General features: G+C 46.4%; 2 protein-coding genes across 9 annotated transcripts; one reads left to right on the top strand and one right to left on the bottom strand.

The window, feature by feature from the left end:
* The first annotated feature begins 534 nt into the window (after nt 1–534).
* Nucleotides 535–24261, top strand: saga (S-antigen; retina and pineal gland (arrestin) a). 8 transcript variants are annotated; one of them, XM_028427394.1, is made up of 16 exons: nt 535–746; nt 4645–4727; nt 4991–5051; nt 5397–5441; nt 5640–5839; nt 5928–5987; nt 6067–6134; nt 6484–6619; nt 6692–6776; nt 6860–6932; nt 8194–8331; nt 8411–8488; nt 8888–8950; nt 9161–9213; nt 9308–9317; nt 9862–10561. In XM_028427394.1, the coding sequence occupies exons 2-16, from the start codon at nt 4680–4682 to the stop codon at nt 9980–9982; spliced, it is 1239 nt and encodes a 412-aa protein (XP_028283195.1). In that variant the 5' UTR covers nt 535–746; nt 4645–4679; the 3' UTR covers nt 9983–10561. The 8 variants fall into 8 exon arrangements, 7 of the variants coding, with proteins under 7 accessions (XP_028283195.1, XP_028283196.1, XP_028283197.1 ...); XM_028427395.1 differs by having other exon boundaries at nt 8936–8950; nt 9862–10560; XR_003671999.1 differs by lacking the exons at nt 8888–8950; nt 9161–9213; nt 9308–9317; nt 9862–10561 and adding exons at nt 21845–21965; nt 22256–22381; nt 22653–22878; nt 22967–24261 and having other exon boundaries at nt 537–746.
* LOC114449565 (collagen alpha-1(XXVII) chain-like) lies at nt 12196–22196 on the bottom strand. The gene is made up of 10 exons (XM_028427326.1): nt 20845–22196; nt 20146–20575; nt 19642–19722; nt 19064–19144; nt 18058–18979; nt 16165–16238; nt 13906–14610; nt 13721–13801; nt 13294–13374; nt 12196–13137 (listed from the first exon to the last, which is right to left on the bottom strand). The coding sequence occupies exons 1-10, from the start codon at nt 20866–20868 to the stop codon at nt 12215–12217; spliced, it is 3402 nt and encodes a 1133-aa protein (XP_028283127.1). The 5' UTR covers nt 20869–22196; the 3' UTR covers nt 12196–12214.
* Nucleotides 24262–24263: the final 2 nt, after the last annotated feature.

A 24263-nucleotide genomic window follows, 5' to 3' on the forward strand; every position in this document is an offset into this window, starting at 1 on the left:
CTCTCTGTGTCTCTCTGTGTGTCTCTGTGTGTCTCTTTGTGTGTTTTTGTGTGTGTCTCTGTGTGACTTTGTGCGTCCCTCTGTCTCTGTCTGTCTCTGTCTGTCTCTGTGTGTCTCTGTGTGTGTCTCTGTGTGTCTCTCTGTGTGTGTCTGTGTGACTTTGTGTGACTCTGTGCGTCCCTCTGTCTCTGTCTCTGTGTGTCTCTCTGTTTCTCTCTGTGTGTCTCTCTGTGTGTCTCTATGTGACTTTGTGCGTCCCTCTGTCTTTGTGTGTCTCTGTGTGTCTCTCTGTGTGTCTCTGTGTGGCTTTGTGCGTCCCTCTGTCTTTGTGTGTCTCTGTGTGTCTCTCTGTGTGTCTCTGTGTGGCTTTGTGCGTCCCTCTGTCTTTGTGTGTCTCTGTGTGTCTCTCTGTGTGTCTCTGTGTGACTTTGTGCGTCCCTCTGTCTTGGTGTGTGTCTCTGTCTAATCTGACCCTGTTGTGCTGACTGAGGGGGAACCAGCCTCAATCCTCTCAGCCGGCTCATTCACGTGAAGTCTGTGTCCGTCCATCTGTCTGTCTGTGTGTGTGTCTGTGTGTGTCTGGACGTTGCGTCCGTGGTCACTCAGCAGCGAGCTCTGAGGGTTGGTCAAAGTTCACAGCTGGGTCACCTGATTGGCTGACGGAGGAGCCGTGACGGACAGCAGGTGTTTACATATAGAGCTTCGGCATCTTGATTCAACAACACACACTCCAACCTCGGCTTCAGGTGAGTCACTCACACACACACACACACACACACTCAGCAGATCATGTTCATGTGTTCAGACTAAAACACCTAAACATGAGCAGCACTGTTGGATCTTTATCTGGAGGATGGTTCATACTGTGTCATGTGTGTTTAACTGTTTAAATTTTTGTGACTGTTCATTTCTTCTTTTTGCATCTATTTACAAACAGAAATACTCAGAAACAAGACACCGTTTACTGTGCGATTTAATGTTACTGTAAATAAATAGAAAGCTCTTTACTGTGAGGCTGTGTTGGTTTGTTGTCACTGAGGACAGGTGGAAAGCATCAGAGGTGGTTTTAAAGGGATTAGCAGGCTCAGAGTTAAATCTCCTCAAAGCTGTCAGTCATCTTGATTTAATTTAACTCAGCTACCGAGAAAAACATTTAAAAATAACCAAAGAAGTGATTTTTTTTCTGTTCACTCCTTTAAAGGATAAAATGATTAGTAATCATTGTTTTTGGTTGAACTCCCTTACTGCGATGAATCCTTGCGCCACTAGGGGGAGCAAAGGCAGAGTGTTCTCCTCCGCCTCAGCACATTAGGAGTAAAAGACATTTTCTGAGACTTAAGAGGAAATAAATGGTCTATTTGACTTTTTCTAGCAGCGACAGCTTCCAGGAAAGATGTCCTGCTTAGTCTGGAAATCCACAGAACGCAGACTTCTGTGTTTCCACGGGGACTATTTTCTTTAGCAGAAAGTAGTTCCAGTGCAGAAGGTTAGTGTGGAGTTCGTTAATTATCAGTGCGCGTCACGTTTAGGGGAACATGGCGGAGTGGAGGCGCGGCCGCGGTGGTGTGGGAGGGGCGGAGCCACAGGTGAACACAAAGGATGAAATATGAACAAACACGGTGAAGTTAGCTTAATTTAACTTCAGACAAACAAACAGAACAACTCTAGGCACGACTGCTGCTTGGAGGTTAGCTGCACTGCACTCATGTTTGCTACCGGTAAACTTCTGGTTGTGTTCACGCGACATTCCAGGTGTCTGTAATTAACCTCTAGTAATGACTTCAAAATCATAACATGTAAATAATGTCTTGATTTTTAAATGACAATGTCTCCTTTAATGACCTCGTCTGTAGTCCCATGTAGCCACTTGTTAGCATGTAGCCTTTGTTCAGACAGTAAACAGTCGTCAGTGGGATTCACTGTGTGTTTGTGTGGTAGAATAAAAACCTGCTGAGCTCCTGTTGACCAACAACAACACACACCGAGGGGACAGGAAGAGCTAACATGCTAACATTCAACACAAACACTGAGGGGACAGGAAGAGCTAACATGCTAACATTCAACACAAACACTGAGGGGACAGGAAGAGCTAACATGCTAACATTCAACACAAACACTGAGGGGACAGGTAGAGCTAACATGCTAACATTCAACACAAACACTGAGGGGACAGGAAGAGCTAACATGCTAACATTCAACACAAACACTGAGGGGACAGGAAGAGCTAACATGCTAACATTCAACACAAACACTGAGGGGACAGGAAGAGCTAACATGCTAACATTCAACACAAACACTGAGGGGACAGGTAGAGCTAACATGCTAACATTCAACACAAACACTGAGGGGACAGGAAGAGCTAACATGCTAACATTCAACACAAACACTGAGGGGACAGGAAGAGCTAACATGCTAACATTCAACACACACACTGAGGGGACAGGAAGAGCTAACATGCTAACATTCAACACAAACACTGAGGGGACAGGAAGAGCTAACATGCTAACATTCAACACAAACACTGAGGGGACAGGAAGAGCTAACATGCTAACATTCAACACACACTGAGGGGACAGGAAGAGCTAACATGCTAACATTCAACACACACACTGAGGGGACAGGAATAGCTAACATGCTAACATTCAACACACACACTGAGGGGACAGGAAGAGCTAACATGCTAACATTCAACACAAACACTGAGGGGACAGGAAGAGCTAACATGCTAACATTCAACACAAACACTGAGGGGACAGGAAGTGCTAACATGCTAACATTCAACACAAACACTGAGGGGACAGGAAGTGCTAACATGCTAACATTCAACCAAGCGGCAACCTTCGGGGCTCAAAGTGGAAGCCCATGCGGAAGTGTCAAAACTTGTAATTCACGCTGTAACAGCTGGGGGCTGGCTCCAAAAGCGAGTAATTTCCCATAGACTCCCATGTTAAAATGGCCGATTTCACAGCAGAAAAGAACATGTTTACAGCCTGGTACAAAAAACCACTCTGGTCTCAGATGATAGGTTCTCTTCTAGTGTCAATTGTACGGGGGGTGAATTTTTTTACAATTCACTTCAATTGTATTCGGACTTAAAATTACACCTAATTATGGGCGTTGCCGCTTGAGTGACAGACAGTTGACGTATCACAGCGTGAGTTTCCTGCTTCCACGATCGCCCGCCCCCCTAAACCCCGCTCGTGCTCCCCCTCTTTGTCCATATTCGGAGTTTTAGTCGACGTGACGCTGTCAACATGGCGGCGGTCATCAACGTCCCGGAACCTCCCACTGAGACTCAAAACGGCTCTTCAGAAACAAACGGGTGACGTCACGGAAGCTCTGTCCATAGTTTTTACTGTCAATGCATTCAACACACACTGAGGGGACAGGAAGTGCTAACATGCTAACATTCAACACACACTGAGGGGACAAGAAGAGCTAACATGCTAACATTCAACACACACTGAGGGGACAGGAAGAGCTAACATGCTAACATTCAACACACACTGAGGGGACAAGAAGAGCTAACATGCTAACATTCAACACACACTGAGGGGACAGGAAGAGCTAACATGCTAACATTCAACACAAACACTGAGGGGACAGGAAGTGCTAACATGCTAACATTCAACACACACTGAGGGGACAGGAAGTGCTAACATGCTAACATTCAACACAAACACTGAGGGGACAGGAAGTGCTAACATGTTAACATTCAACACAAACACTGAGGGGACAGGAAGAGCTAACATGCTAACATTCAGAACACACTGAGGGGACAGGAAGAGCTAACATGCTAACATTCAGAACACACTGAGGGGACAGGAAGAGCTAACATGCTAACATTCAACACAAACACTGAGGGGACAGGAAGAGCTAACATGCTAACATTCAGAGCACACACACTGAGGGGACAGGAAGCGCTAACATGCTAACATTCAACACACACTGAGGGGATAGGAAGAGCTAACATGCTAACATTCAGAACACACTGAGGGGACAGGAAGAGCTAACATGCTAACATTCAGAACACACTGAGGGGACAGGAAGAGCTAACATGCTAACATTCAGAACACACACACTGAGGGGACAGGAAGAGCTAACATGCTAACATTCAACACACACTGAGGGGACAGGAAGAGCCAACATGCTAACATTCAACACACACTGAGGGGACAGGAAGAGCTAACATGCTAACATTCAGAACACACTGAGGGGACAGGAAGAGCTAACATGCTAACAGGTTTCTGGGTTTTAGCACTCGTTCCTGCTGCTTTGTATGTTTGTGGAGTTGGTGGGTCAAAGGTCACCTTACATAGAAATGTCTAATATGATAACACAATATGGTGATCATGTGGGCATTTAACAGTCAGCTTCACTGTGATCTCATCACCTCCATTTTGAGACCAAAAGTAAATGGACGCCATCTGCAGTGTGTTTTTATTTGTACAGGTGTAAATCTTAATGCTGCAGTCCCATCATCATCAGCACATTTATTAGATATGATTAAAGAGTATTGACACTCCTGTGTACTTTCATTGGAGATGTGGTAAAATGAACAGAACCATGCATCTTCCCCGTGATGACGGTATATGGAAATAAATAACAGCAGTGTGTGTCTCTGTGTGTCTCTGTGTGTCTCAGGCGTCGCTGGTCAGCCGTCCTCACTCTGAACCAACATGAGTCCAAAAAGTGTCGTTTTCAAGAAGATTTGCAAAGACAAGTCGGTGAGTTTGGGTTGAACATGTCGCACACACAGAAGATCATTACTAAGACATGAAATCATCAGACATTTGCATATTTTAACTGGAGCTCACTGACTTTTATACCTGTGTTTAAAGGTTGTAACGAAGTTTAAAATGATCACGCAGCTGTCACTTTGCACAAACCAGCTTTCTCTGGTGGCTTTTTCATGTTTGACTCATTTTAAACAGATTTTATGTTTAAAGACCAACTGAATAAAAGATGTGGTGACTCTTCTTTGCTTCAGGTCGCTGTCTACATGGGGAAAAGAGACTTTGTCGACCGCGTTGATTCTGTGGAACCAGTCGGTGAGTTTATGGACTGTAAAAACAGAGATAAGTCAGGTGTCCTATGGTCCTTGCAAATATGTACGAACTGCTGAAACACACACACAAACACACACAAAAAAGAGACCAAGACGAACTCACTTGGCCATAACCGTGAAGTGACCGTGTGAGCAGCAGTCACATGACTTTCAGAGAGTCTGTCTGAGCTGCATAAAATGACACTAAATTAGAAATGAAGATAGAAGAAGTCCGTTCCTTGTGTTCACCTAAATGTCTGTGCTGCTGATTGTGTCTTTAACTCGTCACAGGTTGTGTTTCAATCATCACATTTACAAACTGTATTTAAGGAGCCTTTTTCACCCCTAGATGGCGTCATTGTCATTGATTCGGAGGCTCTGCAGGGGAGAAAAGGTCAGTACGTACACACACACACACACGCACACACACACACACACTCAAATACACACTGCTTCTTTAAACCAGGCTTGTACTGCTGTTTTCTTTTCACCCTCCATGTTGGAGACACGGCGATGATTAGTGCGGACCGCTCTGATTGCAGCTGTGATGTCTAATGACTTGGTGTCCTCCGTGTCCTCCGTGTCCTTCCAGTGTTTGTCACCCTCGCCTGCACCTTTCGCTACGGCAGAGACGACATGGACGTGATGGGCGTTGCTTTCCGCAGGGAGCTGTACCTGTCGACCCGGCAGGTGTACCCGCCTCTGCAGGACCGCGAGAAGGGAATCCACACCAAGACGCAGGCCAGGCTGCTGCGCAAGCTGGGAAACAACGCCTATCCATTCTTCTTTGAGGTGAGTAGGAGGTTCTGCAGAGTGATTCTGGGTGTTTATCCAGAGTTCAGACTTCTTAGATGGTTTAAACTTTTTTTTATCTTTTCAGTTTCCAGACAACCTCCCCTGCTCTGTGGCTCTCCAGCCAGCGCCCAATGATGTGGGCAAGGTAAGACTCTGAACGATGAATCGGAGCATCAGTGAGGACGCAAACGCGGCAGGATTTGACGTCTCCTCTGTCTTTGCAGCAATGTGCTGTGGAGTTTGAGATCAAGGCGTTTTCTGCTGACAGCCAGGACGCCAAAGTCCGCAAGCGGTGAGTCTTCTTCCACTTATCCTCCATCTAAAGTGACAAAACTGGTCTCAAGTCTGTGCTACAGTACTTTATCTGAAACTCTAACTCCCAGAATGCACCGGGCTGGTCCATCAGAGTCATGAGAGTGAAGTTAAAGCCAGCCAGAATAAAAAGAAGAGACAGAGCAGACAGGGAGGGCTGGAAAACTCTGTTTCTGACTGCTTGTTTTCCCTTTTTTGACCGGGTGACATCAGCTTGTCAGACGGTGACCCAGTCAGCTGCCATGTGTTCCTTGGACCGTCCTGTCCTTTACCAGCAGCTTCTCCTCCTGACTGGTTGTCATTTCTTCTTCTTTTGTTCCATCACTCAGGAGCACAGTGGCCCTGATGATCAGGAAGGTGCAGTTTGCTCCGGAGGATGAGGGAATGGCGCCCTCTGTGGAAATCACCAAAGACTTTGTGATGTCAGAGAAACCGCTGCACGTGAAGGCCAGCCTGGACAAAGAGGTGTGTGTGATCCTCTCACTGATCTCTGTGCATGTTCCTCCTTCAGTCTCTGACCTCATGTCCTGTTTTCAGATTTACTACCATGGGGAACCAATCAAAGTCCACGTCAACGTCACAAACACCTCCAACAAGAACGTCAAGAACATCATCCTGTCCGGTAAACGCTGTGCAGTGACGTCCACAGAGCAGGAGCTTTGGTGGCGGCAGCACTGATCTGTGTGTGTGTCCTCTTACTGTCAGTTGACCAGGTTTCCACGGTGGTGTTGTACTCCAACGACAGCTACGTCAAATGTGTGGACATCGAGGATTCTGGGTAATGATGAGCACACACTGAGGTCATCGCCTGTGATCAATATTATCAAATTAATCTGATCATGAGCTGCTATTCAAATTACACATGTGACCATGTAACTGTAAAGTAATTCATTCTCACACAGCCTGGTATGAAATGAAGGTTTGAAGTTGGTACTTTCAGCAGGAAGTGCTGGTTAAATGTTACCAGGTGAAAGGTGAAGAACCAGCAGAGGAGGATCTGTGCTGTGGGCAGTGTCTACACAATCTGTCTGCACAGCGTGTGGGGGAAAAGGATCATGTTTGTCCCTCCTGCAAAACAAAATCTTCCATCCGTCCATGTTTTTCCTGCCTACCTGTGGCTGGGTCAGCAAGGGAAACCCAGACCCCCGTGTCCTCAGATACCACCAGCTTATCCAGGGGGAACAGAGGCGAGCTGAGAGATGGAATCACACTTCAACACCCTGAAGAGGAGAGAGTGGGCTGAAAAAGAAAGAAGAAGACAGACACTGCTACGAGGACAGGGACAGCAGCTTTCTGGTAATCCACAGAGGGCTGACTGGTTTCTGGTCTGTGCTGGGCTCTGAGGGCTTTAACTCAGGGACACACCGCTGGGAGGCCGAGGTGAGGAACAACTCAAGGTGGGAGCTGGGTGTGTTTGAAGAGTCTGCTGAGTGAAGAGGAGACGCCCACAGAGAACTGTGTCCTCCACACACCTCTGCAGATCTCCCAGTCCAGAAGAAGCTGTGCAGGGTCAGGACTGGACCTGGACTGGAACAGCAGAAAGCTGTCATTCATACACACATACACACCTTCACACACACTTTGACTGGCATGTATTTAGAATGGAGAGGTCCCTCCTCTGAAGGTTTTACCAGAGAAGGTCCATGTAGCAGGATAAAGACATGAAACAGAGGACCTGTCCAGCTCATGAGCCTTATTAGTAAGAGTTAGTTACTAGTTTCTCTCCTGAACCCAAATCAGTTGACTGGTGTTGTAGAAAGGATGTCATCACGTAGTTTGTCCACCAGAGTGCGCTATGTTAACAGTGTGGTGTGAACAATGACCCAACAGCCTCTGCTCACAGTGACTGTTTGCTGTGTGTGTCTTTGTGTTTAGGCTGTTATGGAGTAAAAGATCAATATGTTGAGCTTGTTTTCTTAGGTTTATTATGTACAACCTGAAGCCCTGCAGCAGGTTTCAGGTGTGCAGGCTGCGTGTTAATCCCTGCCGATTGTTGCTTCCCCCTTGTTTCCTGTTCTGAGTTTGTTTTGTGTCTTCAGAGATTCTGTGTCTGCTGGTGCGACGCTGCAGAAGGACTACACTCTGCTGCCTCTGCTGGCCAACAACAGGGAGCGGAGGGGCATCATTCTGGATGGCAAGCTCAAGCACGAGGACACAAACCTGGCATCATCAAGCATGTGAGCACGCCGCGGTCACAGCGGTCCAGAAGCTTCCAAACGTCAGACCTTACATGTTCTGAATCATCCTGTCTTACAGCATCAAGGAAGGCGTGCTGAAGGAGGTGTTGGGGATCATAGTGTCATACAAAGTCACAGTGAAGCTCATCATCGGAGGGTCAGTCTCATTGTTTCCTGTCTGCAGGCAGAGAGCAGTCAGAGTGTGTGTGCAGAATCATTCAGGTGTTCAGACAGAGATCAGCTGCAGGAAGCTGCAGGTCAGACAGACTCTCTGAGTGTTGGTCACGTGACTCCATCATGGCGTCCTGCTGGCTGCTGAGGAGGACAGAGTGTTTGAGTGTTGTTGGTGTGAACTCTTGAACTGTTTTAGTGGTAAATATGACCTTACACAGTGTGAAGACGTGTGTGTATATATATATATATATTATATATTGATTGAACTGAACACATGATGCATTCACGGACCATCGGAAAGTTCAAAGAGTTTTAAGCAGCGATAGCCGCTTTCTGAAGTTTTCAGGCCGATCTCGCCGCTTTCATTTTTCTCCACAATCAGAGTCGTGCTTGTTCTGATTTTCTCCTTCTGTCTCCGGCACACTGGCAGGATGATGGGATCCAGGTGGGTTCATGTCTACTGGTTTTCATTTACTGTGAGACTCATTTTAAGAATCTGAATGTCACTCTGAGCTTTTGATACAGTCTCAGGACAAACACATTGTGTAAATCTAGAAGACCTTTGTCAGCTTTGTGCGTCTCCTCAGATGATATATTGTGTATTTAGCCTCGTTTTGTGTGCGTGGTTGTGAGTGAAGCTTGTTTTGTGTTGCAGTGAGATCGGTCTGGAAGTTCCCTTCAAGCTGATGCATCCTAAACCCGACGCAGGTAAGCAGACGTGTGTTCACCCTGCAGTGCTGTGCTGGTTCCTGTGGATTAATGTGGTCATGTCCTCTTTGTGTTTCCTTCCTGCTGCCCACAGTGAAGGAGAGGTAAATATTCAGCGTTTGTTTGGTCCGATGTGCGAACAGATGAGAGCGTGAATGTCCTCTGTCTGTCCGAGCCTTTGTTGACTGTGGATCATGTTTCAGATCTGTTATCGCTTCATCAGCCCTTTCTTAAAAAGGCTGTGTCTCCATCAGCAGTATCAGCTTCCCTGTTCTGTTTCTCTTTAAGTTTTATTCCCTGAATAAAGACACATAATAGACCTGTGCTCAGGTTAAAGTCTGGCAGATTGAGCAGAAGGTCATCCAGCTTATTCCCCGATGTGACGTGATTTAACAACAAGCTCGTCCCAGCAGCTCTGTCACACACAGAGCGTCTGTTGAGACTGAGACTGCTCATGTCATCAACCAATGCAGCTGCCTCCATCTGTGTCATTCTTCTTAGAAAGTCCTTTACGTCCCTTTTTTAATGTCAGTCCTTGTTGTGAGAGGTCTGTCAGAGGCCACGTCAGACTCACGAGCACCCTGTGACTGCTGATCTGAGGTCAGAGGTCATAAGAAATGCTAACTGCTCTGATGCTGCCGTCCTCAGTGAGATGGAGGAGGAGATGGTGTTCCAGGAGTTCAAGCGCTCCTACCTGAAGGGGATGGCCGATGATGATGAGGAGGGCAACGTGTCGGGCGGCGACGACATGGCACCCAAAGAGAAGTAGAGGGAGTCAGCGGTGTGACGGCTGCTGGGGGTCGCCTCGGAGGTTATGCTAGAGACAGCTGAGACGTAATTAAAGGACCATTCCTGTGATTTTGTGTGTTTTAACAACATCAGTCTGAGAGGTTTGTTTAAGTACACCTGACTGCTCACATGTTAGCATGTGTCCCTTACCCGCTCGCTCCCATAATCCACAAAGATTATGTAGTTTGTGTTTTTGCAAGGCATGCTGGGAGACTTGATACATTCTCATGAACACTGTTGCCCTGTGCATCACCACATGTATTACACAGCTAATTATGGTTATGAGCATCGTGTCCATAACAAGGCTGTGATTCTCAGCATGAATCAGTATAAGTAATCATGAATCTATAGAGATGTAACATTGTCTAAAAATATCAGGTTGACTCGGAGCGGAGGTCCAAGAATGAAAACAGTAACTTTAATGGTCCAGCTGAGGTGTTAGTGCTTCTGTGTTTTTAGCTGCAGTCAGTGTCTCTAACGTGTTCACACACCCGGTGTGGGCTGGTCTGAGGTGGGCTGTGCTGTTTTCTGCTGAGCTCAGGTTTTTGTAGATGTGTTGTTCTGTGCGACTGTGCAGTGTGTCACAATAAAAGCTGGTCGACCCTGAAGTCACTGGTCTGTCTTTGGTTTCAGCTGCCTAAAGACGGGCGGTCATGGAGTGTACAGGTTCAAGTCGGTTTACATAAGAAATATATAAACCGACTTTAACTGTTGAGTTTGAGTAAATTGCTAAAGCAGCCGCTCAGTTGTTCACTAACCAGGACTATCTTCTTTGGCGGATTCATCCACATTTTGGGCCCTTGAGAGGATGGAGTTACATCCTGTCACTCAAATTGCTCAGTGTTAAACTGTGACTCACTTTTTAACAGTTTCACAGTGGAGCTGTTGGACAGATGAATACACACACACACACACAGAGTACTTGTTTCAGTACATTTGTGTGAGTAATTCTGGACGTTTATAACGGCTCAGAACTGATCCACTAAGACGTTTTATCAGAGATCAAAAAAGAGTGAAATGCAGATTTTAAGAGACTTTGTTTTTAATTTCAGACAAAAACCACAAAGTTCAGATCAACATACTGATGGACAAACACCACGATGGCTGAAGACACATTTTCATCCTGTCTCTGTGGTCCACTCGCATTCTGCTGGTTAAATTTCATTCTGTGTGAGATGATGTCATTACACCAAAAAACCTTAAACACATGGACAGATTTATGAAATAAAAACATACTGTGATGCTTCTCACAGTACAGCTTCAGAAAAGTTTAGTGTCCAAATGCGAACAGGATGGCCAGATCAGGGAGGTTTTTTTTGTACTGCGTCTTCAGCCTCGTCCTCTCCTGCTCCTCTTCTCTTCAGCTAATCTTTGTTTCTGTTTGTTCACATTTCTATGAAAAAATAAAGATCTCTGCTACTACAGGAGCTCTCCGATGAAAGCTTTGAGCATCGTCAGCATTAATAAAGCTTCTATGTCTGACTAAGGCAGGTCTACTGCTGCTGCAATTTCTCATAATTTTGCTTTTTATCTGAATATTAATGTAAAAATGTACGTGTGGCACACAAATCAATGCTGTCGGGTGTAAAACATGGATCACTGTAGCCAGTCAGTCACATGCTAGCTAACAATTACATCTCACATCATATTTTACTGTTGATGTCAGCTAACAAGCAGAGCTAAGTCTGCTAGCTGCAACGTAGCTGCATGGATCTGGTGTTGATAACTTTCTCAAATTATTTAAAACAGTCAATTCAACCTAGGAATGAATTACTTAGCCACTAATATGTTTTGCTAAATTAGGGATTTTTACTAAGTTGCTTTTTGTCATGTTTGAACCACATCAATCGCACCTTTGTTTCTGGTTTGGCCCCTTATTTCAGCTAAACTGCATTTTATCGTATTTGAGTCTTGTCTGAACCGGTTCTCATTGTAGTCCTTCAGATGTGATGTGTTTAAATAGCCTTGCTGTGTATTGGCTGTTAACTCCTCCAGTCTCACATCCTACCAGATTCCACTCTGGGGTTAATAATTCAGTCTGAACAGTGACATCATTGTTTCTTCTTGGTGTGACCTCTGTATTAAGGCCTGGTGTGATTGGTTTATTTTAATACTACATTGCTGCGTTTCTAGAATACCCCTCCTTTAAAACTCAAGCATGTGATTGGGCGTCATTGGATGCTTAATTTCTATCTGTGCGAACTACTGTAGTCTACGGTGATGGGGTGGTGCTCCCGCCCACGGGACCATCCCAGCCAAACCCTCCAGTAGGGAGAGTTCGCATTGACATGTGATGTCGTCCTAGAGGTACATCGCAGGAGTCGGGGTACAGCAGATACCCGGAGAATGTGCTGATACTTTCACCATCTATGAACATACCGTTGGTGTCTATGTTCTTCACCTGCAGCCATACCATATCCCCCATGGAGAGATGGAGGACAACTGTCTGGCTGGCGGTGGCCTGGCTGTTTCCTTCTGTTGTCTTAACGACAGGGAAGAAGTTGCGGAATAGACCTACTTTAAGTGGCTTCTGTGCAACTGCCAGGTGGTAGGAGAACACGTAGGTGCCATTGACGGGGGCCATGTAGACACCCACCACCGGATTAAAATGTTCCTGCTGGTTGTTAATGACATTTGGAAATGAAACGGGCCAATTGTGAACAGGAAACGACTGGTTGAGACTTGCAGCGAACGCTGACTGGATGGCCGGAGAGCAGGGACCAGGGGGACCTAAAAGACCCATGTCACCTTTGCCTCCTTTCAGCCCTATGGGGCCCTGTGTACCCTGTCCACCAGTGTTCCCTGTGTCCCCTTTGTTTCCCTTTGCCCCTGGTGACCCATTAACGCCGTTTGCCCCATCTGTGCAATTACATAACCCCTGCTGTCCTCGATCACCCTTCTGACCGTTCAGACCAGGATCACCAGGTCTACCTAGGTCACCCTTATCACCCATTAAACCTTTTGGTCCCACAGGACCCTCTGCCCCTGGCAGACCCCGAGCTCCAGCTGGTCCAAGTGGGCCTTGTGTACCCGGTGCACCAGGAACACTTTCACAAGAGGCAGGGCATGTGCCGCGTTCTCCCTGAGGACCCTGTGAACCTTGGGGTCCCATTGATCCTTGGTCCCCTTTTTCTCCTGAAAACACATGTTGTCACTCTTTTAGTACACGTTTGGCTTTTTCACTCCAAATACTAAATTTACTACAGTTCTGATCTTCACCCCAAAACTCAATTTGGTACTATTTTCCTGCTGTATGATAAACAATCTTTGAAAAGAGTGATCTCATCAGACCTTTGAGTCCTTGTGCGCCTTTTGTCCCGGTGAAACCGGCTTCTCCAGCATGTCCTTTCTCCCCGATGTCTCCCTTCTGACCTATAACAGACAGAAATGATGAAAACAATGTGTGAAAAGTTTTTTGTTTCCACACTTTGAACTGGTCAAGGCTACCCACACCGCAGCCTGGACCAAAGTATCAAATTATGATTTAGGCTGTGCCGCAAATCAGCAGCTGCATTTTTGGAAGGACACTTTGGTCAGAGGTGTGCCCGCTGTGACCCCACCAACACTTTTAACATGGGACTGTGTAGAAGACTTCCTATTTATCACAACATGCTGTGGAGCAGATAAGCACTGACCCCCCTGTTAGTCTGTTCACCTGCTGCACTACACTGTGACAGTGTTAAATGTAACTGGTAGAAGACTGGGTCGGACAGCTCACCTTTAATTCCTGGTGGTCCGGTGAATCCTGGATACCCTCTGAACCCTGTCATTCCTCTTATTCCAGGACTTCCAGGGTTACCTGGTCAAAGGTCAGTCAGGTCAGTTTTTACCAAACCTTCTGTTGTCATCATAGGTAAATAAAATTTGATCTAAAAGCTAAACTAGGAAAAGTTGTCTACATACCTGGAGGGCCCCGGTCTCCACGGTCTCCTTTGGGCCCCACTCGTCCTTTACAGTGTGAGCAGATACAGAAAAGTGGAATCTGGTCGACAGGTGGTGGTACAGGTGCATTGAACAGCATGTCACAGACCGATATATCAGGCATAGTTGGCATCGTTGGGGAGGTGTCAATGAGCATTCGGAGTCCGTTGGAGGGACCTGTCATATTGCCGACAGGGGGCAATGGATTTCCTGTGGGAGGCATAGGCATTGGGCCACCGCGGATGACAGAAGGCTTGGGGGGCATTTCTTCTGATGTCTCTGATGACTTGGATGTCTCTGATGACTCTGACGTCTCAGATGACGACTCTGGCATCTCTGACGACTCTGACATCTCTGATGACTTTGACGTCTCTGACGACTTTGACGTCTCTGACGACTTGGACGTCTCGGATGACTTTGACCTCTCTGATGACTCTGACGACTTTGATGACTGTGATGTCTCGGATGACTTTGACGACTCTGACGACTTGGACGCCTCTGATGATTCTGACGACTTTGATGTCTCTGATGACTCCAATGACTTTGACGTCTCTGATGACTTTGACGTCTCTGAAGACTCAGATGATGTCCCCTCACCCGAGAGGGGGTGTTTGGCCACAATGGGTTCTGAGGTGGAGCCCTCCTCTTCACTGGAATCTGGTGTGGGGCCGTTTGGGATTTGCATGGCTGAGCAGAGGGAGGACAGGACAAGGAGTCCCAGCAGCCTCAACAACATCTGGAGGACGAAGACAGGAGGTCAGATAAAATACTTTTTATAAAATCATTTTATTATTTTTTTGCTTTTACTTAAAAATCAGTAAATTGTTGTTTTTCAATAAAATTTCAATTTACCATTATGATGAATTAATGATTAAGACTAAGACACTTCTATTTCTTCTAAATCTACAAACAGTCACATCACATTAGAGTCTGTATAAACTGCTCTTCAGGAAAAACTCACCACTCTGTCTGAGTCACGCCGCATCATCTGCAGAAGGTTTATTGATGAGATGAGCTGGATCAAAAAGGCTTTCATGCTTTTATAAGTGTGGCCTTAAACAAAACGTCTTTCAGGTTCTGTCTCGGGGGGAGGAGGGGGAGGCGTGTCCTTTTTGTCCTGCAGAAGAAGAACTGGGCCTTCTGCCCATGGCATGACCTCCTTCACTGTGAAACAGCAGAAAGTGGAGACGCTTCCTCCTTTTATCGCTCCATCACTCTCCGCCCTGATTAAACTCCTCTTGTCCACATATCGTTTTATTATCCCTCAGCTGGTCCACTTCATCATTTGTTCCCACGTTCCTGAACTAAACTTTATATTCTACGTGCTATTTTCCTATAATTCCTCCACCGTGTTAAAATACTTCCTGGCTTCTTTTCTTCGATTAAACGAGTGAAGGATACGCTCTCAGCAATCTCGCTCACTGGAGTCAGTGCTGTTCACTGCACACACACAACAAGCTGACGAATCTGGTGACTGTGTACTGCCCGACAGGAAGTAAAGTAACAGCTCATCATGAGTTTGTTAGCCCCAACACTTCCTACCTTAACGTCTGTTGTATAACCTTCATTGTTCGTCAGTGATGTAATATGTAATATGGCTAACTGTGTAATATCTGATCTGGTAAATGTTCCAGCTGTTTGTAACTGAAAAAGGAAGTAAAATACACAAAGCTAACATAACATAGGTACACATCTGACCCACCCACTGAGGAGACAGGAACTGTTTAACACCATTAGCATCAGTGCTTTATCACCTTAGCACCTAATTTTTGGGCTGTCCACACGTTTTGTCCAAATGTGGTACAAACCTCCACTTGGACTGTCCACACTTTGACGCCATGTCTGTCCCAGTTTACTGAAAACCGTTTTTCAGTCTTTGGTATGTTTTGGGAAAAGATCATGTTTTGTGCAGAAATGCACCGTTTCACAACAGCCCAAAGCTCCATTGTGATGGTGCCAGGGTCAGTCGTCCAACAATGGCCCCACAGAAACCAAGGCTTCTCGGGTTTTCATAGCTTTCATTGTGAAACTATCACCGATGTTGCTATGACACCTTTTTTCTGTGAGACAGTTCAGACAAACAGAATATCAGCATACTGATTTTATTCATTTGATCTTTTTTAGAGAGAAAGTGCAGATAATCAGAATAATGTAGAATATTATGCAAAAATTCAAAAACCACAGAAGAGAGCGAGGCGTGAACAGGGTGCTGGGGCAGCGCTGGCGCTCAGCGGATCTTACCGTCCTGTTTACTCTTCAGGGTTTTGTGGTGCAGTTTGATGTGAACACTGTGTGTTGCATTCTGGCCGAGCTGACTGAGATGAAAGATGTGTTTTTTATTCATCCAACCTGTATGAAAGCTGCAGGTAGCTCTGCTCCGGACACGCTGTCAGCTGATGGACTTTAATGTGTCACTGAAACCTGCACGTCTTATTAGAGACGGTGTGGACTGAACAGAAGCTGGAGCTGGATCTGTCTTATTTAAAGCGAAACATAAACATAGATCCCAGTGGTCCTGTTTGTGCTTCTTTTTTAAATATAATTTAACTCATTACAGTATTTCATTCAGTAACTTACTGGGTGAGAAGTCAGTCCAGTTCTTCATGACAGATTCATGGTGTAAATCAAAAACTTGAAACATCTTAATAAAAAAACTTATTATTAAAAAATATATTATTATAAATCAGCTTCACTTCTTCATCAGGAACATTATTCAGAAATGTTCTCGCTCTGCTTACACATATGTGACAAATATTTCTCTTTCTTACAGCCGTGAAGTCTCATTGAGATTAAAGAGTTCCTCCTCCTCAGCGGCGCTGTGGGAACATCCAACATTCGGTTTATTCTCTATAAAGTTTAAATGTCTTCACAGCGTTTGGCAGATTTATTCTGAGAGTTTACGGCATTGTGTGCATGGCTCATGTTTAAAAGGAGCATTGCTTTATTCAGAATAACATAAGGAAAGAAAACACCAAGAAGAGTGTTCATGGATACCCATGTAGGAAGTGATGCTAAATATACAGAAACAAACTTGATATGTGAGCAAAATGTAACGCTAAATTAGCCACAAATGTAAAAAGATGTATGTTTTTTCCTCAAAACCAAATGACAAAAATAAAATGTTGGAACATTTATTAACATACACCTAAAATATGAAGTTTTTCATGAATTCTAAACATTTCAAAAGACACTTTCAAACAAATCTTCAGCTCGCTGATACAAATAAAGTAATTCTCAGTAAAGCAGGTCTGACTGAAGGTTCATTCTTTAAAACATGTGCATAAGCAAACAGACACGACTCACGAGTGAATTTATTTCCACATTTAAAGGGACTAAAGTTTGCACTAAACCAGTGATACAGACCTTATCACAAGACAGGATGTTTGGGGGGTCACAAGAGAGAATTTATCAGTCAGGACCAAAGACTGGCTTCCTCATCCTGAGCGGCTTGTTGCATTTTTCTTTGGCGACTTGTTGATCTGAAAGCATCTGTCCCAGACGGTTTCCTTGGTTGTACCATAATGTAAGACCACTTTGCACTATGAGATGGCTTTGTGCAGAAACATGTCTGCCTTAAGTCCAACCTGAGAGGCTGAGGAATTATCAGACAGGTTGGGTTTGTTTCACAGACCGGTCCCTGCAGACAGCTGAGATTTTTTAACTTATCCAGCAGATGATCAAACTGGTCAGTGATTGGAGCATTTATACACTGTAGCAGTGTTATGGTGCAAACCTTCTGCCTACATGTTGTATAAATATAAGGATGTTGTTCTTAGAAAAGGCACTACATAGGATTCAGACAGAAACGACAACACACGTTTTTACCTTTAAAACAAGACTTTACAAGCGGTGTCTGTTTGAACCAGATTCGAACAAACAACAAACAACAAACAAAAAATGTGAGGACGGAATGACAGCAGAAGACGGAACATTAAAATCACTTTCTATTAGTCTGACATCACTTTTAGTTGTGGTGATTACATCAGATACAGAATACAAAATGCACATCATGTACAGCACTATGAGTGACTGAAGCCCACTTCCTATGATGGACAATACCCCTCCTTTAAAATGGTTATAAATACAGTGTGATTAGGTGTCTGAGAATGCTTTGTCTCTAAATATATCACTGACTATGGTGAAGGGGTGGTGCCCCCGCCTTTGGGACCATCCCAGCTAAACCCTCCGGTAAGAGGTGTTGGCATAAACATGTAATCTCGACCCAGGGGTACATCGCAGGAGTCGGGATGGAGCAGATACCCAGAGAACGTGCTGCTGCTTTCGCTGTCTGTGAACATACCGTTGGTGGCTGTGTCTTTCACCTGCAGCCACACCCGGTCCCCCATGGAGAGATGGAGGACAACCGTCTGGCTGGCAGTGGCCTGGTTGTTTCCTTCTGTTGTCTTGACGACAGGGAAGAAGTTGCGGAATAGACCTACTTTAAGTGGCTTCTGTGCAACTGCCAGGTGGTAGGAGAATATGTAGGTGCCATTGACGGGGGCCATGTAGACACTCATTGTTGGGTCGAAGTGCCCCTGCTGGTTGGTAAGGATGTTTGGGAAAGAAACAGGCCAATTTTGAACAGGGAATGACTGGTTGAGACTCGCAGAGAATGCTGACTGGATGGCCGGAGAGCAGGGACCAGGGGGACCCAGAAGACCCATGTCACCTCTGTCTCCTTTCAGCCCTATGGGGCCCTGTGTACCCTGTCCACCAGTGTTCCCTGTGTCCCCTTTGTCTCCCTTTGCCCCTGGTGACCCATTAACACCATTTGCCCCATCTGTGCAATTACATAACCCCTGCTGTCCTCGATCACCCTTCTGACCATTCAGACCAGGATCACCAGGTCTACCTAGGTCACCCTTATCACCCTTTAAGCCTTTTGGTCCCACAGGACCCTCCGCCCCTGGCAGACCCCGAGCTCCAGCTGGTCCAGGTGGCCCTTGTGTACCCGGTGCACCAGGAATGCTCTCGCAGGTGGCAGGGCATGTGCCAGTTTCACCCTGAGGGCCCTGTGCACCCTGGGGTCCCATTGATCCTTGGTCCCCTTTCTCCCCTGAAAACACACATTATGAATTAAATTGTTAGAGGTGGCAGTCAGGCAGGTGTCTATGACAAAAGAAGTCCCCCACTCTCAGACCTTTGAATCCTCGCTCGCCCTTCATCCCAGGAGCACCAGGGCCACCAAGCTGACCTTTTTCTCCTGTGTCTCCTTTCTGACCTGTAACAACAAAACAGAAATGTTAAGGGAGGTGGTCACTGCAGAGACTGGAGGTAGTCACAGTACACATGCCCTTAGAGAGGTGGTCTGCTTTGCAGCATCACTGTGAGTTTGGACTGGACAGAAGTACACAGGGGAGGCAGTCGTGCCCAGTAGGGCTTCAGAAGTCCGCTTGAAGGATGAGCTTCTCAGCTCTCAGTTCTCAGCCTTTTTGATCAAATAGCTGAGACTACACTGCCGGAGTGGCCTTAGGTCGTGTTTAGTCTGAAACCTCAGTGGTAATTCAGACACTTCCATCCAATCACACATATCCTGAAGGAATCTGCAGGAGGTAAATGTGTTTACTGACCAGAGGAGCTCTGCTGCTGGCATGAGGCCGATACAGATCACAGCCCCCAAACTGCTCTGTCAGTGTCACATCCACCAAGCTCATCCTTCAGATCAACTGTCCAGGTGTCTGAAGTCTATTTGCTGTATGTACTGCCACATGAACTCACCTTTTGTCCCCTGAGGGCCCATGAATCCAGGATTACCTCTGAATCCCATCATTCCTCTGCTCCCAGGACTCCCAGGCTGACCTGAAAAAAGATCACAGTCAGATCTCAAATGGGAAGTGAACTACCAACCTACAAAGAATCTCACTTCATTTGACTTATCAGTGATATTACAGTCCTCGGCACTTCAGCAGATATAAGAGGTTTTCTGACTTGAAGACATCATTAAGACGACACATTTTCATGTACAGTGTCATATTTTAGCCTCCTGACAGCCAGGTCTGTCTCTCTAATCTGAACTTTAAACTGATAAAGCCGTGTTTGTCCCCACATGTGGTTCAGTGCAGTGTCTGACTGATGTGGTCTCATATGGTCTCATATGGTCTCATAGTGGCCTGTTGGTTATCTGACACTTTGTTCATTTTAGCAGAAAAAATGTCCAAAACTGTCACAGAGAAAGCAGCTATTGGACACAGTAACACTGTCGATTTAAAATGGACCACGTACCTGGAGGACCCCGGTCTCCATGGTCCCCTTTGGGCCCCACTGTTCCTTTACAGTGTGAGCAGATGCAGAAAAGTGGAATCTGGTCGACTGGCGGTGGTACCGGCGCGCTGAACAGCAGGTCACAGATTGTTGTATCAGGCATGGTGGGCGTTGTCGAGCCGGGGTCCCCAATCATACGGAGCATGTCGGGGCCAGTCATGTTGCCGATGGGGGGCCACAAGTTCCCCGGGGGAGGCGCGGACCCAAAGCTGCGACCAATTTGTGCCCAGGAGGGCACTTCCTCCGTCGGCAGCTGTCCTTTGTTTGTTCCAGGCCAGTAGTGGGTGTTAGGGTCCCCCTCTGAGCTGCCCAGCTGTCTGGTGCCATTTGAGAGCAGCATGGCTGAGCAGAGGGAGGACAGGACGAGGAGTCCCAGCAGCCTCGACAACATCTGGGGGAGGAAAGCAGGAGGTCAGACTACAGGTGATCGACCACTCAGAATGGGGACTCACGATGCTCAGCTAACACCGGATTATACAGGAAAACAGTTAGGAGGGTCAGGCTTTTTCTTTTTTACAGTGACTCTGTCCTCTGTAAGCAGCAAAGTGAAAAATCTGCACATCCAGCCTCTACATTCAGAAACTAAACGTAATTTCTTTAAAATCTGCATATTTTTCATGCCCTGTTACTTTGGAATAGAATCAGATCCTCCGAACTCACCGCTCCGTCCCAGTCGCGCTTCATCGTCTGCAGAAGCACTTTCAGGAAGATGAGCTGGATTTAAATGGCTTTGATGAATTTATAGGCCTCGCCCAAAACAAAACTTCTTTCAGCCTCTGCCTCACCTGAGACAAAAGCTGAGGTCGGTGGGGATGGGGGGGAGGCGTGTCCTCTTTGTCCTGCAGAGGTAGAACTGGGCCTCCTGCCTACGATGTGACCTCCTTCAGGAAGAGACGCTTCTCTGGTTATCGCTCCATCGCTCTCCACTCTCTTTTTTCCTCTCAGGTCAGAATATCTTTTCCACATATCTTCATTCGTCACCTCCACTCTGTGATCCCTAGAATACTCAGTCTGCTGCACTGTTAATGTGGATCATTTCTCCCGGCAGTCACACTGTCAGAAGAGAAACCTGCAGATGTCTGTCATCAGCTAATAGACCGTTGATATTTCAGGCCTGGACAGACACTCGTATGGCTGAATGAAATAACAAGGTTATGAAGCAATTACCTAAAACAAAGCAAAGGTGTCACAGAGGACAGGAGTGGACATGAGTCGAGGGTCCATCAGTCCTGCAGTCACATGACGTCAGGCCAAACGCCCAGATCAGATCTGCTGTGTGTGTGTGTGTGTGTGTGTGTGTGTGTGTGTGCGTGCGTGCGTGCGTGTGTGTGTGTGAGGTCTTCAAGGAAAGCAGGTTGGGAAACAGGACTCTGAACAAATAGCTCTGTTGGCTGCTCAACAACAGTAATGTAAGCCTGACCACAGACAGGCTCCACAATGAGCAGCCTACTTCTGTTTGTAGCACATTTTACTGCTGAGGACAATAGGAGGCGTCTGAACACACCAAACACAGGAAAACAACCACTGTTCAGCACTTGTTGGCTAAATGAACCTTTAAATATGTGCTCTGTGTTTGTGCTGACTGCAGTGAGGATGTGAGGCCTTCATCTCTCCCCCTCACGCCATCTTCTCTTCTGTGTCTTCTCTTTGTTGCTTTCAGTGTGGATGAGCCATAAGACGACGATGCTCATCAGTCCAGCTCTGACAAAACCTCTGGCTGTTCAGAAAAACCTCAGGAGGTGACGAGCGGTGAATCCACATGCCACTGAAAACATAAATAGGTAAAAACCTTTCATCACAGTCCCCTCGTTCCTCACAGGCTTCCTCACTGACACTCACAGGTGCTGACAAGCTGAGGGGGTCAGTACTGAGTCAGTTTATTACTCTGTGAAACATATGAATGCAAAATGCATTCACAACAAGATTCTGTAAAAAACAAACTCTGTCCTCCTCAGCAGCCAGCAGGACGCCATGATGGACTCACATGCTCGCAGCAGTCACATGGCCAACACAGAGAGTCTCTGTCTGACCTGCAGCTTTCTGCAGTCTGTATATCCTTTTATATTTTTAGGTTGTTTCCCTGGGTCACGTCACGGGGCAGCAGTCAAAGCAGGGAACGCTGGACCTCCCCCTACCCAGCCACCACCTCCAGGTCTTTGATGGGGGGGTACCGAGACGTTCCCAGGCCAGTTGAGAGGTATAATCTGTCCGTCCTGGGTCTGCCTCCTGTGAGTGAGTTAAAAGTCAAAGTTCTCCTAAGACGGCTGACTACTGTGCAAAGTAATGAATCAGATTAACTAACAATGAACATAATAAGATGCTGATGCTGATTACTGTGTGAAACAGCTTTGCTGTGTCACATCCTTGTTTCTGTTTGTTCAGACTGCAGTTCATACAGATCAGAATGTTTTGGACACTTTGGGTCAGAAGGGAAATGATTCATCAATGAAATCCTCTCTTTCTACCAGAAACCTCAGCTGTACGTCCAAACAGGCACAGCTCTTCAGAGACGAAAGCCAACAGGAAGCAGCAGGCTGCGAGCCAGCTCCCCGAGCTGGCTGAGACGGGCCCACCTGGGAAGGCCGCGCCCTTCATCTCATCAGCACACTTTAAGCCATGGAACCAGAGAGGACTCCTTTATGTCCCCAGGGCAGCTTTTATTCTGAAAAATCAAAAACAGCTGAGGACACACATGTAAGCTGAGCTGTGAGGACAAGGCCCAGGAACAAAGAAGGACAGGGAGATGAATAGTTAACCCTAATAAGTGTCCTGGTTTCCACAGGCGGCGGCGCTCAGCGTCACACCTGTACCTGTTCACCGTGTGGGTGTTCACAGAGGAGGACGACACCTCTGCATTCCTGTGAGGTTTCACTCGACACACACACAATATATACTGCTGCTGTTATCTCACAGTCACACCGTGTAAAGAAGGGGGTCAGGTCATGTGACCACTGCTACACGTGATGTGTCTGGATTCCTTTAAGCTTTGAAATCCACCATGGTGGTTGTAGCTAATAAGTTAGCCTAGCAACGAACATCTGCCTATTAGCAAGCCTAAAGCTAGTCAGCAGGAGTTAGCTGAAGGTTCCACAGACCGTTGGTAAGGATGAAGTTACGCACATGCTTCCTGTGTTTTGTGGTTCACCTGGAGGTCGACACAAAAACCCATGTGTTTATCCACCAACAACCGGCGGCCATGGCTCACATGAGATGAGACTGGACTGAACTCAGGTCTCAGCTGTAGTAAAGGTGAAATAGAGCTGAAAATAAAAAATGGAACTGGATCCAAATTCAACCATCGGTGTGCAGCATCAGCGGCGTGTGATTGTACTGATCAGGTCCCGCTGGGGAGGTGCCCCCTGTCTGTGTCCCTGAGGACTGTGGAGAGGGCATGTTGTGCCTGAATCTCCACGTGTATCCTGATATCTGTCTGATCGCAGATGTTTATGTGGTGTGTGTGTGTGTTATGTAACTAATTTGTTGTCCCTCATGTTTCATGTTCCATGTTTTCACGACAGATGATGTGATCACAGCAAATCTGTGTCCAATAGAACACAGAACAAAGGCACTTATCAGATGTGGAAGCAGAGAACGTTTATTGTTGTTGAGCTGTCGGTGACATGTGTCAGGTTTGTGTTCATGAGCTGCGTCGGCTCTTCATGTCTCACAGAAATGTTTCCGCTCTTCATCATGTGACTGTTTTGCTTTCATAATGATCCAGACTGTCAGAATCTGATTTGTTCATCCTGCAGAAAGACGCTGTCTGAGGAGCAGCACGTTAAAACCTGAACACTGAACCTAAAGCCTGGTCCCTCTGCTGATTGGTCAGACCACAGGACAGCTGCAGTTTGTCCACAGTGTGTCACAGGTGAAACTTGAAAAAGACAGGTGGACCTGAGACACATGAGGCCTGCAGACGTGTCAAAAACTGCAGTTTCTCCGTTGTCCACTGGTAGAGTCAGGAGTTAGTTCAGCCAGACTGTTACTTAAGCCATCTGCTAATGACAGCATGAAAGGATTCTCCATCTTTATCTACAGCATCTCATCTGTGTCAGGTGACCTGAGTGCACCCAGTCATG

This window comes from Parambassis ranga, chromosome 17, assembly GCF_900634625.1.
Source record: "Parambassis ranga chromosome 17, fParRan2.1, whole genome shotgun sequence".
NCBI lineage: Eukaryota > Metazoa > Chordata > Actinopteri > Ambassidae > Parambassis > Parambassis ranga.